Source organism: Pithys albifrons, chromosome 1 (genome assembly GCF_047495875.1).
Source record: "Pithys albifrons albifrons isolate INPA30051 chromosome 1, PitAlb_v1, whole genome shotgun sequence".
In the NCBI taxonomy this organism is placed as follows: Eukaryota; Metazoa; Chordata; class Aves; order Passeriformes; family Thamnophilidae; genus Pithys; species Pithys albifrons.
The window spans coordinates 125817748-125834753 of record NC_092458.1 but is presented as its reverse complement, the minus strand read 5'-3'; the positions used below and the strand labels follow the sequence as shown (position 1 = coordinate 125834753).

Genomic DNA, 17006 nt, shown 5'->3' with positions numbered 1-17006 from the left:
TGATACCCTGGAGAACTCCTGAGGAGGCTCCTCACAGCTGCCCAAGGCAGGGAGAAAACAGTGTTAATGAGGGGGAAAAAAAGCAGGTCATTCCCTTCTTTAAGGGAGGGCCCCTGGTTTGATGCCAGGCTGGATTGCTCTGGGGGCCCATTGGTGCCCAGTGGCTTCCATGCTGAATGACTTATTGCAAAGGGCAACTGTGTCCCTTCCATTCAGCTCACAGAGCAACTGTAGTCAAGCAGTTTAAAATACCTCCAAACCCCTAAAAATGTATTAGAATAATTCACTGTTCAATCATTTAATTACTCCATATTTAATATTTTAATATCATTAATATTATAATAATAACAATAAAATATAAATTATTATTGTTATTATTGAAAAATCTACTCTTAAGAATCTAAAAATTCTGCTGGAACAGGGACATTCTCTGTGCTGGGAATGTTCCTGCTGGAACAGGGATATTCTCTGTGCTGGGAATGCTCCTGCTGGAACAGGGATATTCTCTGTGCTGGGAATGCTCCTGCTGGAACAGGGATATTCTCTGTGCTGGGAATGTTCCTGCTGGAACAGGGACATTCTCTGTGCTGGGAATGCTCCTGCTGGAACAGGGATATTCTCTGTGCTGGGAATGTTCCTGCTGGAACAGGGACATTCTCTGTGCTGGGAATTCCTGGGGCTGCTGGAACAGGGATATTCTCTGTGCTGGGAATGTTCCTGCTGGAACAGGGATATTCTCTGTGCTGGGAATGCTCCTGCTGGAACAGGGATATTCTCTGTGATGGGAATTCCTGGGGCTGCTGAAACAGGGACATTCTCTGTGCTGGGAATGCTCCTGCTGGAACAGGAATATTCTCTGTGCTGGGAATGTTCTTGCTGGAACAGGGATATTCTCTGTGCTGGGAATGCTCCTGCTGGAACAGGGATATTCTCCTGCTCTGGGACATGCTGGGACAGCTGGGAATGTCCAGCCTGGAGCAGAGAAGGATCCAGGGAGACCTCAGAGCCCCTTCCAGTGCCTAAAGGGGCTCCAGGATGGCTGGAGAGGGACTGGGGACAAGGGATGGAGGGACAGGACAAGGGGAATGGCTTCCCACTGCCAGAGGGCAGGGATGGGTGGGATATTGGGCAGGAATTGCTGGCTGGGAGGGTGGGCAGGCCCTGGCACAGCTTGGGCAGAGCAGCTGTGGCTGCCCCATCCCTGGGAGTGTCCCAGGCCAGGCTGGAACTGGATGACCTTCAAGGTCCCTTCCTACCCAAACCATCCCATGATTCCATGACCCAGTGGGCTCATCCTCCAGGATCTGGTGTTACTGCAGGGACAGCTGAGCAGTAAACACAGAACCAAACAGGGTTATCAGGATAAACCTCCTCTGAGGTGACACCACGACCTACAGGAAGTCCTGGGTGCTTTGCCTGGGAAAGCTCCTCCCCTGGGTCTGTTCCTGTGGATTCCACGGAGGCCCCACCAGAGCGATCCCTGCAGGAATGAGACGCCCTGAGGAGCTGCAGAGTCCTCTGCACTCCCTTCTGCCTGTCCTTGTGCTGTCCCAGGATGGACTCGGAGCTTTTCCTCTTTAAACCCAACCCCAGATACCCCTCCAAAGGTGCCTCCCCTGCAGCTCCAACCTGTTAAAGCAGCAGCAACCAAGGCCACAGTTTGTTTCTTTACAAAGGGGTTTTATTGCATAAATAGAGCTGAGATCCCTCACTGCCCACGTGGGAAATGGAGAGACAGTGGAAGTGAAGGGCACTCTGGAGGGTTCTGTTCCCTTGGCACACCCCTCAGCCACAGGAAGGCTTCATCCTCCTGGGAAAGGAATCCAGTGCCAGCTGCCAAGTGCCAGGGGCTCTGCAGGGTGGGGAGAGAGCAGTGAGAACACCAGGGCTGAGAGTGCTGCAATCAGAGCCCTGCAGGAGAATTCCCCCCTTCCCCCAGTGCCAGGATGGAATGCCATGGCTGAGGGAGGGCAGAATTCCAGAGGGACAAGGCCTCTGGGTGTTCCCTGGGAAATCAGAGAGGTTTCAGTGCCAGTTCAGCCAGGGGGATGCCACAGGCTGAGCTCCTTCCCCTGGTGCAGAAATCCCTGGGGATGTGGACTCTCCCCCAGGATTCCCTGGGCCAGCACTGCACACACAGCAGGGAATCACAGAATCCTGGAATTCTGGGGGTTGGGAGGGACATAAAGCTCAGCCATTCCACCTCCCACCAGCCCAGGGTGCTCCAGTCCTTCTCCAGCCTGGTGTGGGGCACTGCCAGGGCTGGGGAGCCCACAGTGGGGTGGGGCTGGGCATCACTCTGCCCTCCTCATGCCAAGCAGCAGCTCTGCTGCCTGCCAGGGCAGCCCACTCTTCCTTTGTTTGGGAATGGAATTCCCTGGAAGTCCCTCTGTCTCTGCACTGTCCCATTTTCCAGAAAAGAGCCAAACTGCTTTCCAATAAAGGCTCCAAATGGCACAAATGTGCCCCCAGACAAGTCCTCAATGTGAGCCCAAGAGGCTGCAAAACACCTCTGGTTTGGGTGAGCTTTCCTCATGCCAATGACCCACTTGGATCCCATGGTTATTCCCAGCACAATTCCCAAGCCTTGGTGCAGGGAATAAAGCAGAGATAAGGCTGGAAATAAAAGCTATTGAACATTTCTCAAGATTGAAACTGTTTTCATGTGTGAGGGGATGAGCTGAGGAGGGGAAAGGAAGTTTTGTAGTCTAATAAAGAGGAACATGACATCAAACTCCCACTGAGCTCACCCAGGGAGGCAGGAATAGAATTCCCAATTTGTTGCAGAACAGGGAGAAAAATGATACAAAACTCCCAAACAAGTCAGGGAATAGAATCTTAGCACTGGGCAGGACTCATTTTACTAATGGGTTTGATCCAATAAAAGCCAGGACTGCTTCCATTTTGAAAGGAGGGAAGGGATCCTGCACATAGAGAATAAACCCCCCACATTTCAAGGACTGGAATCTCCATTTTGCTCTTTTGTGCAGAAATCTGTGCAGTGAATTATATATGGTGGATGTTACATAAAAGAACCTGCTGGGAAGTTCCTTGGAATGGCATTTGGCCCTTCCAGCTAAAGTGCCACCTTGCCAATTATTTAACTAATCTAGAAAGGCTGATTATTTTGTGTATCAGTGATGGGGCTGGAGGCCAGGAGGGGATTGCAGCCTCCTGGCTGGCTCCTGTTGCTGCCCAGTTTAACCCTCTCTCTGCATCAGGGCAGTGGGTTGGGCCTGAAAATCCTGGCAGATAAAGAGCAGAGGAGGAATATTGAGCTGAGATACCCTCAGACTTGGGGGTGGCTGCCAAATTTCCCTGGAATTCCAAAGAGAATGGGCATGGCATGAGTGTGCAAATACAGAGACATCCCAGCTGCTCCAGGAACTCAGTCCATGGTGATGGTTCTGACTGCACATCCAACCCCAAACTGATGGGATTAACATGGCACTGCCATCAGGGAACAGCAGCAGGTGGAACAAATCCCATACCTGAGGGACTCCTCAATCCTCCTTCTTCTCTGCTTCTCTCCTCAGCTTCTCCTCACGTTCCCTCTTCAGTCTCTCTTCAATCTTCTTGCTCTGGTACATTTTCACTCCAGCAAAAGCCAAGCACAGGATCAAAGTTTTAGCTGCCAAAATGTACATCAGCAATGGGAAACTCTCCAAAGCCTGGAATGCAGAAGAGGTTCAGGCACTTCCTGCAACACTTGGATGACTCAAAAGGCATTTGCAGGGATGTTATAAAGATTCCTACAGCAACAGCATTATCCAGGCAGGGAAAATGCTCCCCTGTCCAGGGCTTTAATTCCCTTAAATCAGACAGATCAACAATCAGGGGAAAACCAAAGACAAAGCCCCTTCACTCAAGGTGTACCTGAAGCCCCTTTGGACAGGTCTTGGTGGGTTTTGCTTGTTTTACAACAAATGGGATGTTCAGATGAAAAGGGGAAGAACTGAGTGTTTTAGTGAAATTGGAAAGTGGAAATTGCTGAACAACTGTCATGGATAGGAATGATAACCCCTTGTAATTTTGCCAAGAACTTGCCCAGCTCTGGAAGGCAAAGATAAAATGCCTTGCAAGTGGAAGACAGGGAGAAAATCCACAACCCCCAGTGACTGTTCCACCAGCTTTTAAGGCCTGTAATGACCAAAAGTGCCCAACATATTCTGATGTTATAAAAGCAGAGGCTGTAAGTCCACATGGAGCAGCAAATGGAATGAAAATGGGTCGTGGGCACTGCCCAGGCTGCCAAGGGCATGGACAGGTGGGATCTCAGCCAAAGGCTCTTCCCCCAGAGGGTGGTGGGCACTGCCCAGGCTCCCCAGGGCAGTGGGCACGGCCCCGAGGCTGCCAGAGCTGCAGGAGCCTTTGGGCAACGAGACAGGGCAGGGGGGACTGTTGGGGTGTGCTGGGCAGGGCCAGGGGGGCACTGGCTGGTCCTGGGGGTCCCTCCCTCCAGGATATTCCATAGTAACACTGAGAACTTGGAATATTCTGTGCCCCCTCAGCCTTGCAGCCCCTCACAGAGCTGTGTGGACATCTCACCCTGCTGCATTTGGGCAAAGTCTTGTACCCACTGCCCAGCAGTGCTCAGAAGGGCAGCACCAGCCTCTGCCAAGGCCCACACACATTAGAAGTGGAAATCTCTCTAAATTAACTGCTCTGCAACAGCAGAAAAGCAAAGCCAAGGCTGGGGGTTGCATTCCTGTCCTGGCAAAGGCTTTGATTGACATGTTAAAGTGATTTATCTTGGAAACCTGGAATGGTTTGAGTGGGAAGGGACCCCAAAGCCCACCCAGTGCCACCCCTGCCATGGCAGGGACACCTCCCACCAGTCCAGGCTGCTCCAAGCCCTGTCCAGCCTGGCCTGGGACACTCCCAGGGATGGGGCAGCCACAGCTGCTCTGCCCACCCTGTGCCAGGGCCTGCCCACCCTCCCAGCCAGCAATTCCTTCCCAATATCCCATCTAGCCTATTCCCCTTGTCCTGTCCCTCCATCCCTTGGAAATGGTCTCTCTCCATCTTTCCTGTGGCTCCTTCAGCTCCTGGAAGGCCACCCTGAGGTCCCCCCAAAGCTTCTCTTCTCCAGGCTGGCCAATGCCAGCTGTGCCAGCCTTTCCTCCCAGCAGAGCTGCTCCATCCTCTGCCCATCCTGGGGCCTCCTCTGGCCTCTCCAGCCGGGCAGGGCAGGGCAGGAGGGACTTGCTCAAACATTGGGGTGCCTCACACACGACCCTGCAGAGTCTTTATGGCCCCAAAACACCAAAAGGCAGGAGCAGAAAACCCTCTGCAGTCCCAAAGGAGCTGAGGGCAAAGCTGGGCAGGGCAAAGGCAGGAGCAGAGGAGTGCCCAGGGCTGAGGGTGAGGCCCCACCAGCAGCTCCCGGGGCCAGGGAGAGCACACGGAGCAAGGAAGGACAACAAGGAGTCCCTGGGGGTGTGGTGGGGTCAGAGAGCCCTGCCCTGGGCAAGGGGGGTACCTTCAAACACAGAGCCCACCCACCTCCTGCTGCCTGGAAGAGCAGCCATTCTCTGCTTTGGGAAGGGGAAACAGCCTCACCTTCCAGTTAAATGCCACCATCTTGGCTGCGTCCGCCCCGACACGTGTCACACTCCTGAGGGCACAGGCAGGGCTGGGAGCATCTTGGAGAAAAGGAAATCAAACCAGAATTAGATCTTGAAGGCATCAAAATTAAACCAGGATTAGACCATCTGCTTGTGCTGAGCAGGACAGCCCTTCAGCTCCAAGGAGCTCATCTCCCCAGCAGTGTCCCTGCCCCATGTGGCCCCCAAGTGACCTTCTCGGGTTCTTCTGCAGCTGAGTGACAGCAGCAACGTCCCTGCTGGAGGACAGGGGGGTGACAGGCCCTGGGCAGCTGCCAGGGCTGGGGTTGCACAGCCCAGCAGCTCCCAGAGGAGAACACACAGCCCTGACTGCTTGGGAAAGCTGCCCAGGGTGCCTCGGTGAGTCTGAGCTGTGCAGGACACCAAGAGGAGCCCCTGGTGGTGTCCCAGTCCTTCCTCCTGCTGGTGGGAGCCTGAATGCAGGACACAAAGGCACCAAGAGGAGTTCTTGGTGGTGTCCCAGTCCTTCCTCCTGCTAGTGGGACCCTTGAATGCAGGACACCAAGAGGAGATCCTGGTGGTGTCCCAGTCCTTCCTCCTGCTGGTGGGAGCCTGAATGCAGAACACCAAGAGGAGCCCCTGGTGGTGACCCAGCCCTTCCTCCTGCTGGTGGGAGCCTGAATGCCTGATCCATTTTGAAACCTCCTCTAACTTACCACTTTTCTGTGATTTACTAATAAATTCAATCCTCCATATTAATACTCCAACTTAAATTAAATCCTTCACACTCCAAACACAGAAGCAAACCCAGCCACTCCCTGGGTGCCCTGAGTGGTCAACACACATTTCAGAGCTGAATCTCTGGTTTGGGAAGTGCCTGAGAAACAAGGAGTCAAATCAATGTTCTTGCAGCTCCTGCTCTGCTCAGGCAGCAGATGTTCACATTTCTCCAGCCAGGGAATCCTCTTCTCTCCTTCTCCCCCAGCTGCAAGACCCTCCCCCTGCAGGGACCACCCTGGAAATATCCCCGTGGAGAGACACTCCAGAGATCCTCGTCATGGAGAGCCAATCACATCAAGGCACAGGAGTGGCCACCCCATCTGTCAGCCAGGATTTACTGGTTGGGCCTGAGCAACTCCCTTATCCTTATATTGAGGGAAAGTCAGTCAGGTGGGAATTAATGAGAGTTCCACCTTCAAAAAACAGCTGGTTTGACTTGATGGAATCCCAGAATCCCAGAGTGGTTTGGGTTTGAAGGGCCATTAAAGCTCATCTAGTTCCAAATCTTCTGCCATGGCAGGGACACCTCCCACCAGCCCAGGCTGCTCCAAGCCCTGTCCAACCTGGCGTGGGACACTCCCAGGGATGGGGCACCCACAGACTTCCTGGAAATTCCATCCCAGCCCCTCCCCACCCTCACAGGGAAGGATTCCTTCCCAATATCCCATCTAACTTTACAAGGAGTTTGAAGCCATTCCCCTTGTCCTGTCCCTCCAAGTCCCTGTAAAAGATCTCCCTCCATCTTTCTTGTAGGTTCCCTTCAGGGAATTTCTGATGTTCTCTCCAGAATTCCAGCAGCCACTCAGATTTGCAGTGCCCTGCCAGGTGGGCACGGGAGAAATGCCCCATCAGGGCAGGGTCTGGTTGCCAGTGCAGGACTCAGAGGGTTGGATGAAATCCCAGTGACACAAACCTGACCTGATCCGAGGGGACCACCTGGGCTGTCCCACCTCAAAATTGGGTGGGGCTTTCATCCCACACACCCCTCACTCTTCTCTTCAATTGCTGGAAATTCTGTGCCTCAGGCACAATCCATTTTCCACCATGGAAAAAGGCAGGAATTCAGCCATTCAAGCACGAAGCAGCACCTGCCAAAGGATGCTGAGTGTGGGCTCTGAGGGATCTGTTGTGTGCAGAAGTTCTCGACTCAGCAGACGTTGTGGGAGCCCATCTGTGGGGGCTGATTGGAGGGGGCAGTGCCAGCCCAGCGCTGTGGCACGTGGGTCACTCCTGCAGAGGCTCCTGGGTGGGATTATTCAGCCAACACTGCTGGAATATCCACTTTGCTGAAACAGGAGTGGGCCTGGATTGTGGATCCCTCAGGGAGCTGCACTGGAGCCACAGAGCAGGGGAAGGAAAGAATCACAGAATCATAGAATGGGGTTGGAAAAGTCCTCCCAGATCATCAAGTCCAGCCCTTGGGCCAACTCCAGTCCCTTTACCAGATCATGGCACTCAGTGCCACGGCCAAGCTCAGCTGAAAAACCTCCAGGGATGGGGAATCCACCCCCTCTCTGGGCAGCCCATTCCAATCCCTGAGCACTCTCTCTGCAAAGAATTTCTTTCTGCTCTCCAACTTCAATTTCCCCTGGCAGAGCTTGAGCCCATCGTGCCCCCTTGTCCTATTGCTGAGTGCCTGGGAGAAGAGACCAACCCCCACCTGGCCAGAACTTCCCTTCAGGCAGTTCCAGACAGTGCTGAGGTCACCTCTGAGCCTCCTCTTCTCCAGGCTGAACACCCCCAGCTCCCTCAGCCTCTCCCCACAGCACTTGTTCTCCAGAAATTCTCCCTTTGATCTCAAGAGTGGTGTTTTGATCCAAACCCATCAAATCCTGGAATGGTTTGGGGTGAGAGGCATTTTAAAGATCATCTCATTCCAGCTCCAGACACCTCCCACCAGCCCAGGCTGTTCCAAGCCCTGTCCAGCCTGGCCTGGGACACTCCCAGGGATGGGGCAGCCACAGCTGCTCTGCCCAACCTGTGCCAGGGCCTGCCCACCCTCCCACCAGCAATTCCTTCCCAATACCCCACCTAACCCTGCCCTCCTTCAGCTCAAGACCATTCCCCCTTGTCCTGTCACTCCATGGCCTTCTTTATAATCCCCAAATGTTTCCTAGGAGAGCTGACACTTGTCAGTCTGTTCCCACCACATCTTCTGTGGTTGGAACTGCCTGGCAGTGCCACTGCTCCCCCCATGCTGCATCCCCACATCCCACAGCACCAGCAGCCAAGCACTTGTCCTTGTTTCATCTCTTCACTTCCACTCTCCATTTGATTCAGATCTTATTAAGTATGAGACCCCAGGACTGGAAAATGTGCAGGAAACTGGAGATGAAAGTGGGAGGAGGAGAGACAAAGTCAGGAAGTTGTGGATTCCTCACCCCTGAAAGTGCTCAGGGCCAGGTTGGATGGGGCTTGGAGCAACCTGGGCTGGTGGGAGGTGTCCAGGATTGGAACTGGCTGATCTTTGAAATCCATTCCAAGCCAACCCATCCCAGGCCTCAGTGAAAACCAACCTTTCTCAGCACTGGGGCTGTCAGTCCAAAAGCACAAAGCTCAGACAATGCTGGGCTATCTTAAAAGCTCGTGGGCAAATAAACAGCTGGGACTTCATGTTTGCCTTTTCCTGAGGCTGATAAGGCCCAGAGAGGAGCTGGGAACACATCCACAGGCAGGCATTGTTCCTGCCCCAGGAAAACCCCTGGGCAAACACTGCTGGGCACAGCCTGGGCCCCACAGAAGGGCACTGCTCCCCTCACTGCCAAGCAAGGAGGTCCCGTGTTGAGCCACGTGAGGAAGGGACAGGAGCACCAGGCTCTGCCTGAAGCTCTCCAGATACTCCAGGACAGATGCTCCATGTGCCATCCAGCATGGCATCAGCTGGGATCAGTCTCCCATGTATTTACTGGGATGGCATCTCCCAATCTCTCCCTGTTGTCTCAGTGGTGCAGATCCAACTCCTGCAGGGGGAAAGGACAGGGTTTGCCCATGTCCCACCTCAGCACTGCACTGGGGGCTCTCTGGGAGCTCCCAACACTGTGGCACCCTCTGGGTCCACTCAGCAGGGCCCAAGGGCACCAAATGCCAGAGCCTGGCTTAGCTGAGAGCAGCCCCAGGAGCTCTGCACAGCCCTGTGCCACACAGACCATGCCAGCTGGGCCCAGTGGGACGGGGACCTGTGGTGGAGCCTGTGGTGGAGTCCAGGACTGAATGCAGGTCCCTCAGCCACTGAACTGCAGCTCCAGCCCAGCCCCACATCCCAGCCCAGCCTCTCATGGCACTGTTGGCTCCATCAGCAGCAGGGCATGGACTGACCACCACAAAACATCCCCACAGCCCCCTGGGTACTCACAAACCCACCTGAGCTGCCTTGGCTGGACATCTCGCTCTGCCTGCCAACAACTCCATCCACCCACCCACCCCTGGGATATTCCCTTGGGCACTCCTGAACAACTCCATTTGATCCACTTGGTTATCAGAGTCACCAGCCAGGAGGCCTCAGAAAGCACCAACCTACAGACTGCACTGGGAATGGGGGGATGGTGGAGATGTCCTGAGCCAGGAAAAGGCTGGCACTCCTCAAGGCCACGTTGGACAGGGCTTGGAGCAACCTGGGCTGGTGGGAGGTGTCCCTACCTGTGGCAGGGGGTGGCACTGGGTGGGCTTTGAGGTCCCTCCCAACCCAAACCAGTCTGTGATTGTGGGTTTGGATCAACTCAAGGAACATCAAAACAAGTTAAAAACCATCAGGACCATTGTAAGATCTCCATACCTAACGAAGCAGAAATTAAAATATTAGTGGTTCCTCTGGCAGCTCCTCACATGCTCCAAACTCTGGAAAATAAGAATGAAGCAGATGGAATGTATCAATCACAGAGTCTGGATGGAAACCAAACCCCAACCAGAAAGGCCAGTGGCACATCAGCAGTTCCAACGTGGCTCCCAGGGCATCTCTGGGGCCAGGAAGATGCTCCAGGGCTGGAGCTCCTCTGCTCTGGAGCCAGGCTGGGAATGCTGGGGGGAGAAGGGAGACCTCAGAGCCCCTTCCAGTGCCCAAAGGGGCTCCAGGAGAGCTGGAGAGAGACTGGGGACAGGGCATGGAGGGACAGGACAAGGGGAATGGCTCCCACTGCCAGAGGACAGGGATAGGTGGGATATTGGGAAGGAATTGCTGGCTGGGAGGGTGGGCAGGCCCTGGCACAGGGTGGGCAGAGCAGCTGTGGCTGCCCCATCCCTGGGAGTGTCCCAGGCCAGGTTGGACAGGGCTTGGAGCAGCCTGGGCTGGTGGGAAGTGTCCCTGCCTTTGGCACTGGGTGGGCTTTGGGGTCCCCTTCCAACCCAAACCAGTCTGGGATTCTGTCCCACCCTGGGAGGGGTCTGCAGGAGGCACCTCCCCTGATCCCAACCCCACCTCAGCTCTGCCCCAGGCAGGAGAGCAAGGAATGGGGACTGGTGAGCAAGGAAAGGGTGAAGAGCAAGGAAGGTGGGATGGAGAGCAGGGAAGAGGGATGGAGAACAAGGAAGAGGGGAAGGAGAACATGGAAGGAGCTGGAGAGCAAGGAGGGGGCTGGAGAACAAGGAAACAGGGAAGGGAGGCTGGAGAGCAAGGAAGAGGAGAAGGAGATCAAGGAAGGGGGAATGGAGAGCAAGGGAAGGGTGAGGAGCAAGGAAGGTGGGATGGAGAGCAAGGAAAAGGGATGGAGAGCAAGAAAAAGGGATGGAGAGCAAGGAAAAGGGTTGGAGAGCAAGGAAAAGGGATGGAGAGCAAGGAAAAGGGATGGAGAGCAAGGAAAAGGGATGGAGAGCACTTAAGGGATGGAGAGCAAGGAAAAGGGATGGAGAGCAAGGCAGAGAGCTGGAGAGAGAGCCAGGCCGGGGTGGGGGCTGGAGGACAAGGAGGTGGGTGGAGAGCAAGGAAACAAGGCAGGAGGGTTGAAGGACAGGGAAGAGGGATGGAGAGGGGTCAGAGGAAGGGTGGCTGTCCAGGGGTGGGCAGGCAGGGCAGGGCAGAGCAGGGCAGGAGGGCAGGCAGGGCAGGGCAGGAGGGTAGGCAAGGCAGGCAGAGCAGGCAGGGCAAAACACGCAGGACAGAGCAGGGTAGGGCAGGATCGGCAGGGCAGCACAGACAGGCAGGGCAGGGCAGGGCAGCGCAGGAGGGCAGACAGGGCAGGGCAGGAGGGCAGGCAGGGCAGACAGGACAGCCAGGCAGGGCAGGAGGGCAGGCAGGGCAGACAGGACAGCCAGGCAGGGCAGGGCAGGCAGGGCAGGAGGGCAGGCAGGGCAGGGCAGGGCAGGCAGGGCAGACAGGACAGCCAGGCAGGGCAGGGCAGGCAGGGCAGACAGGACAGCCAGGCAGGGCAGGGCAGGCAGGGCAGACAGGACAGCCAGGCAGGGCAGGCAGGCCCCGCAGGCCGCGGGCAGGCACCGCTCGGGCCGGTGTCGGTGCCTGTGCCCGTCCCGGACCGGGGGGCTCCGTGCGGGGAACGGGGCCGGGGAGCGAGTCCTACCTCATGGGCACGGACACACGGCCACGGACACAGACACACGGGCACACAGACACACAGACACACGGACATGGAACTACCGGTCCCGGCAGCGCCCGCGCCGCGGAAGGGCCGCCCCGGGCGGGGCTGGGCCCGGAGCCCTCGGGGAGGGACCGGAGCGAACTCCTCATTCCCTAAAATCGGTGTGTCTGTGGGAAAGCCGTTCCACACGAATTGTGGGGCACCTCCTGGGCTGGGCACACAGCTGGGCAGGGCAAGGCGGGGCAGGGTGGGCAGGGGGGGATTGTGCCCCTGTGCCCCTCAGGTGAGCCCCCCTCAACCTGCAGAGCTGCTCCAGCCCTGGGGGCAGCACAGGGAGGACATGGAGCTGCTGGAGAGGCCAGAGGAGGCCCCAGGATGGGCAGAGGATGGAGCAGCTCTGCTGGGAGGAAAGGCTGGCACAGCTGGCATTGGCCAGCCTGGAGAGGAGAAGCTTTGGGGGGACCTCAGTGTGGCCTTCCAGGAGCTGAAGGAGCCACAGGAAAGATGGAGAGAGACCATTTCCAAGGGCTGGAGGGACAGGACAAGGGGAATGGCTTCAAAGTGCCAGAGGGCAGGGCTGGATGGGATATTGGGAAGGAATTGGTGTCTGGGAGGGTGGGCAGGCCCTGGCACAGGGTGGGCAGAGAGGAACAGCACAGCCAAGGACAGGGAACGGGCTGCTTTCATAGAATCCCAGAATTTCAGAATGGCCTGGGTTGGAAGGACCCCAAAGCCCCCCCAGTGCCACCCCTGCCATGGGCAGGGACACCTCCCACCAGCCCAGGATGCTCCAAGCCCTGTCCAACCTGGCCTGGGACACTCCCAGGGCTGGGGCAGCCACAGCTGCTCTGGGCAATGAATAACGAAATCAAACTGGCAGTCAGAGTGTTTGCTTTGCAGTGACTTTGTGGAGGTTCAAGTCACCTGCTGGATTCACATCCATCACATTGTTCACTCAGGAGATGGAAATCTGCTCTTTTCCTGGGCATCTCCAAGTTATTTTTAAGATGGTCTTAAGTCATTCAGTTTGGCTCTAAATGACCACTTTGGACAGCTAATTTACAGTTATTCCGAGGTGGGAACATCAGGATCTGCTTCTGGATTTGGGAAAAAAAAAAGCTAAAATAATCAACTTATTCATTCTCTTTGTTTTATTTTCCTACAGGAAAGAATCTCAGAGTGAAGCACAATCAGATATTTCTCTTGGGAGTTTCCTGAGTGGCTGTGCCAAGGTCCTTGTGGGAACCAGTGAGGGGGACTGGGAATCAGTAAGGTGGATTGGGAACCAGTAAGGTGGATGGGAACCAGTAAGATTTATGAGAACAGTAAGGTGGATTGGGAACCACTAAGCTTGATGGGAACCAGTAAGATTTATGAGAACCAGTAAGGTGGTTTGGGAACCAGTAAGTTTCATGGGACCCAGTAGGGTTGGTGGGACCCAGTAGGGTTGATGGGACCCAGTAGGGCTGGTGGGACCCAGTAGGGTTGGTGGGACACAGTAGGGTTGGTGGGACCCAGTAGGGTTGGTGGGACTCAGTAGGGTTGGTGGGACCCAATAGAGTTGATGGGACCCAGTAAGGTGGATTGGGACCCAGTAGGGTTGATGAGACCCAGTAGGGTTGGTGGGACCCAGTAAGGTGGATTGGGACCCAGTAGGGTTGATGAGACCCAGTAGGGTTGGTGGGACCCAGTAAGGTGGATTGGGACCCAGTAGGGTTGATGAGACCCAGTAGGGTTGGTGGGACCCAGTAAGGTGGATTGGGACCCAGTAGGGTTGATGAGACCCAGTAGGGTTGGTGGGACCCAGTAAGGTGGATTGGGACCCAGTAGGGTTGATGGGACGCAGTAGGGTTGGTGGAACCCAGTAGGGTTGGTGGAACCCAGTAGGGTTGATGGGACCCAGTAAGGTGGATTGGGACCCAGTAGGGTTGATGGGACCCAGTAGGGTTGATGGGACACAGTAGGGTTGGTGGGACCCAGTAGGGTTGGTGGGGCCCAATAGGGTTGGAGGGACCCAGTAGGGTTGGTGGGGCCCAATAGGGTTGGTTCCTCAGCACTCACTGACCCCCCTGTTAATTTAATGACCCATCCCCAGCTCTCCCTAATCCCAGTGAGCTCCCACCAAGTGTCCCCGTGGTCCCCTCTCCACTGCCCCCTCCAGAAGCTCAGGGGGACTCCGGGCTCGTTTTGTCCCTTGCTCCCACATTCTCATGGATCACACACTTGAGGTCCTCTCGGTTCAGCACCTGGTTCTTGTACTTCTCCCCCCAGTCCTCCACGATGTACTGGTGGTAGGGGTCGTTGGAGTGCTCCCTCCTCTTGGACTTCACGGTGCTCACCAGGATGGCCACGATGATGAAGGAGAACATCCCAATCATCACCATCAGGTACAGGATGACGTAGTCGAAGTTCTCGGCGGCGACCTCGGCCTGCAGCTTGTTGGCTGCCTGAGTCATGTTCCTCCTCCAGCTGTTCATGTAGGTGAGAAAGGTGTCCTTGAAAATGTCTTCCACTGCCCACGTGAAGTTCTTCACCTCAGCCATCCTTGCTGAAGACAACACTCACTTGAGTCAATGTCAGCACTGGCACAGTTGCATTGGTGTGTCTGTGTGAGGGCAATCAGTGAGTGCCACCCACCCAGCCACCCTCTGCCACCTCCAAGGGCAGCTTTAGGTCTGCTCACTCCCCATCTCTGGGTGGGTCAGTAATTCAGAGAGCCAAGGAGGTCTTACTCAGAGTGGCACAATGGTTTGGGTTGGAAGGGGCCTTGAGTATCACAGAATCCCAGACCCCAAACCCCCCCCAGTGCCACCCCTGCCATGGCAGGGACACCTCCCACAAGCCCAGGGTGCTCCAAGCCCTGTCCAACCTGGCCTGGGACACTCCCAGGGATGGGGCAGCCACAGCTGCTCTGCCCACCCTGTGCCAGGGCCTGCCCACCCTCCCAGCCAGCAATTCCTTCCCAATATCCCATCCAGCCCTGCCCTCTGGGACTTTGAAGCCATTCCCCTTGTCCTGTCCCTCCAGCCCTTGGAAATGGTCTCTCTCCATTTTTCCTGTGGCTCCTTCAGCTCCTGGAAGGCCACACTGAGGTCCCCCCAAAGCTTCTCTTCTCCAGGCTGGCCAATGCCAGCTGTGCCAGCCTTTCCTCCCAGCAGAGCTGCTCCATCCTCTGCCCATCCTGGTGGCCCACTCAGGTCTGTGTGGTCTATGGGGAGCTCTGGTGAAGCCCAGTGAGTTTGGACCCCCATGACCCACATCAGAGGGGCTGAGGGACAGTTCCTTCCCTGCACAGGTGAGACACCAAGAGAAGGATTTCCCCTGAGGAGCAGACAAAGCCCTGCCTGGCATCTCTCAGGGAGGGATGTGACCTTCCTCCTTCCTTGCTGGGCTCAGACATCACACCAGCTGCTGCTCAGGACACCATGAGCCAGGTCTCCATCCCACAGCAGACACCCCTCCAGCACCTTCCTGTTGGACAAGGCTGACCTGGGGTCCCATGGACAGAGCAGCCAATTCCTGCAGCTCCTCAGACCCCCCAAGCCCTACAGGCTGTGGAAGCTCCCCCAAAAGCCCCCTGACCTCAGGGCAGCCCTCAGGCAAAGCAAAGGTGGTGGCTTTCATCACTAGAAGGCACTGGGGTGGCTTTCAGACTGGAATCCAGGAGTTCCTCAGCCTTTGGCCCAGCCTGGTGTGCACACACAGGAGGTTGAAGGTCCATGTGCAGATTGTACTGAATTAAAAGAATCCAGATCATGCTGAAATTGTACTCTCATATGTGCTCAACCATATAAAGGTAACTAATGAAAATAGAAGCAAATATAAATGCAAACTGCCCTGAAACACCTGCCTGTAAAATCTCTCTGCTCTTCCTTTGATTTGAAACTTTTCTGTCTGTAAAATCCCTCTGCTCTTCCTTTGATTTGAAACTTTTCTGTCTGTAAAATCTCTCTGCTCTTCCTTTGATTTGAAACTTTTCTGTCTGTAAAATCCCTCTGCTCTTCCTTTGATTTGAAACTTTTCTGTCTGTAAAATCTCTCTGCTCTTCCTTTGATTTGAAACTTTTCTGTCTGTAAAATCTCTCTGCTCTTTCTTGGTTTCAGAACCAAAATTGCTGTGATTTTCAGGAGGAAACAAAGACTTACTGCCAGAAACTTTCCTGTGCCTGTAAAACTCTGTAAAAACTCTCCTTTCACTTGGACTCAGAACAAAAATTGCTCTGCTTTCCCAATCGAAGATAATGAAGAACAGAACCTTACCTTTCCTGTGGCCCTTTTCCAGGAGATTCCCTCAGGATTTTGAGGTTCCTCTGGCTGGAGGGTTATAATCCCACAGCTCCAGCCTGCCCGGGGCTGTGGGCTCTCTGCAGGGGCAGCACTGCCTTGCACTGCCCCTCTCTGTTTGCAGGCAATTAAAAGCCCAATCTAATCTCCCCTGGAAAGTTAAACACTGGCTGGCACTTCCACGGGCACCCCGGGGGGTGCTGGCTGCCACTCCTGGGGCTCAGTGCTGCAGATCCTTGTCTTTTAGGAGCACTGCTGTGCCCTCCTGGGGGCAAACAGAGCTGCAGCCCCAGCCTCGGTGGCCCAGGCTGGAGGAGACCCAGACTGGGGAGGGGGGAACCATGAGCTCTGCAAAATGATAATAATGGGAATTAGTAGAATTAAATTATTCCCTGTGAGGAAGTAGAGAATGGCTGCTCTTCCAGGCAGCAGGAGGTGGGTGGGCTCTGTGTTTGAAGGTGCCCCCCTTGCCCAGGGCAGGGCTCTCTGACCCCACCACACCCCCAGGGACTCCTTGTTGTCCTTCCTTGCTCCGTGTGCTCTCCCTGGCCCCGGGAGCTGCTGGTGGGGCCTCACCCTCAGCCCTGGGCACTCCTCTGCTCCTGCCTTTGCCCTGCCCAGCTTTGCCCTCAGCTCCTTTGGGACTGCAGAGGGTTTTCTGCTCCTGCCTTTTGGTGTTTTGGGGTCATAAAGACTCTGCAGGGTCATGTGTGAGGCACCCCAATGTTTGAGCAAGTCCCTCCTGCCCTGCCCTGCCCTGCTGGAGAGGCCAGAGGAAGGCCCCAGGATGGGCAGAGGATGGAGCAGCTCTGCTGGGAGGAAAGGCTGGCACAGCTGGCATTGGCCAGCCT

At 55.5% G+C, this 17006-nt stretch overlaps 2 protein-coding genes and 1 long non-coding RNA gene across 7 annotated transcripts; 1 reads left to right on the top strand and 2 right to left on the bottom strand.

The window, feature by feature from the left end:
- Positions 1-1044: 1044 nt before the first annotated feature.
- On the bottom strand, positions 1045-11960 carry SMIM11 (small integral membrane protein 11). Of its 5 annotated transcripts, none has more exons than XM_071567332.1 (5): positions 11855-11945; positions 10120-10181; positions 5563-5645; positions 3492-3671; positions 1045-1480 (listed from the first exon to the last, which is right to left on the bottom strand). In XM_071567332.1, exons 3-4 carry the CDS (start codon positions 5581-5583, stop codon positions 3504-3506), a joined length of 189 nt encoding a protein of 62 aa, XP_071423433.1. In that variant the 5' UTR covers positions 5584-5645; positions 10120-10181; positions 11855-11945; the 3' UTR covers positions 1045-1480; positions 3492-3503. The 5 variants fall into 5 exon arrangements, with proteins under 5 accessions (XP_071423433.1, XP_071423451.1, XP_071423424.1 ...); XM_071567350.1 differs by lacking the exon at positions 1045-1480 and adding an exon at positions 1660-1852 and having other exon boundaries at positions 11932-11960; XM_071567323.1 differs by lacking the exon at positions 1045-1480 and adding an exon at positions 1660-1852.
- Positions 11961-11967: 7 nt separating this feature from the next.
- LOC139677419 (uncharacterized) lies at positions 11968-15625 on the top strand. The gene is made up of 4 exons (XR_011698861.1): positions 11968-12033; positions 13038-13104; positions 14144-14353; positions 15168-15625. It is a non-coding gene; the product is annotated as an uncharacterized lncRNA (long non-coding RNA).
- KCNE2 (potassium voltage-gated channel subfamily E regulatory subunit 2) lies at positions 13879-16225 on the bottom strand. Its single transcript, XM_071567310.1, has 2 exons — positions 16132-16225; positions 13879-14420 (listed from the first exon to the last, which is right to left on the bottom strand). Exon 2 carries the CDS (start codon positions 14413-14415, stop codon positions 14038-14040), a length of 378 nt encoding a protein of 125 aa, XP_071423411.1. The 5' UTR covers positions 14416-14420; positions 16132-16225; the 3' UTR covers positions 13879-14037.
- Between the last annotated feature and the right edge of the window lie 781 nt (positions 16226-17006).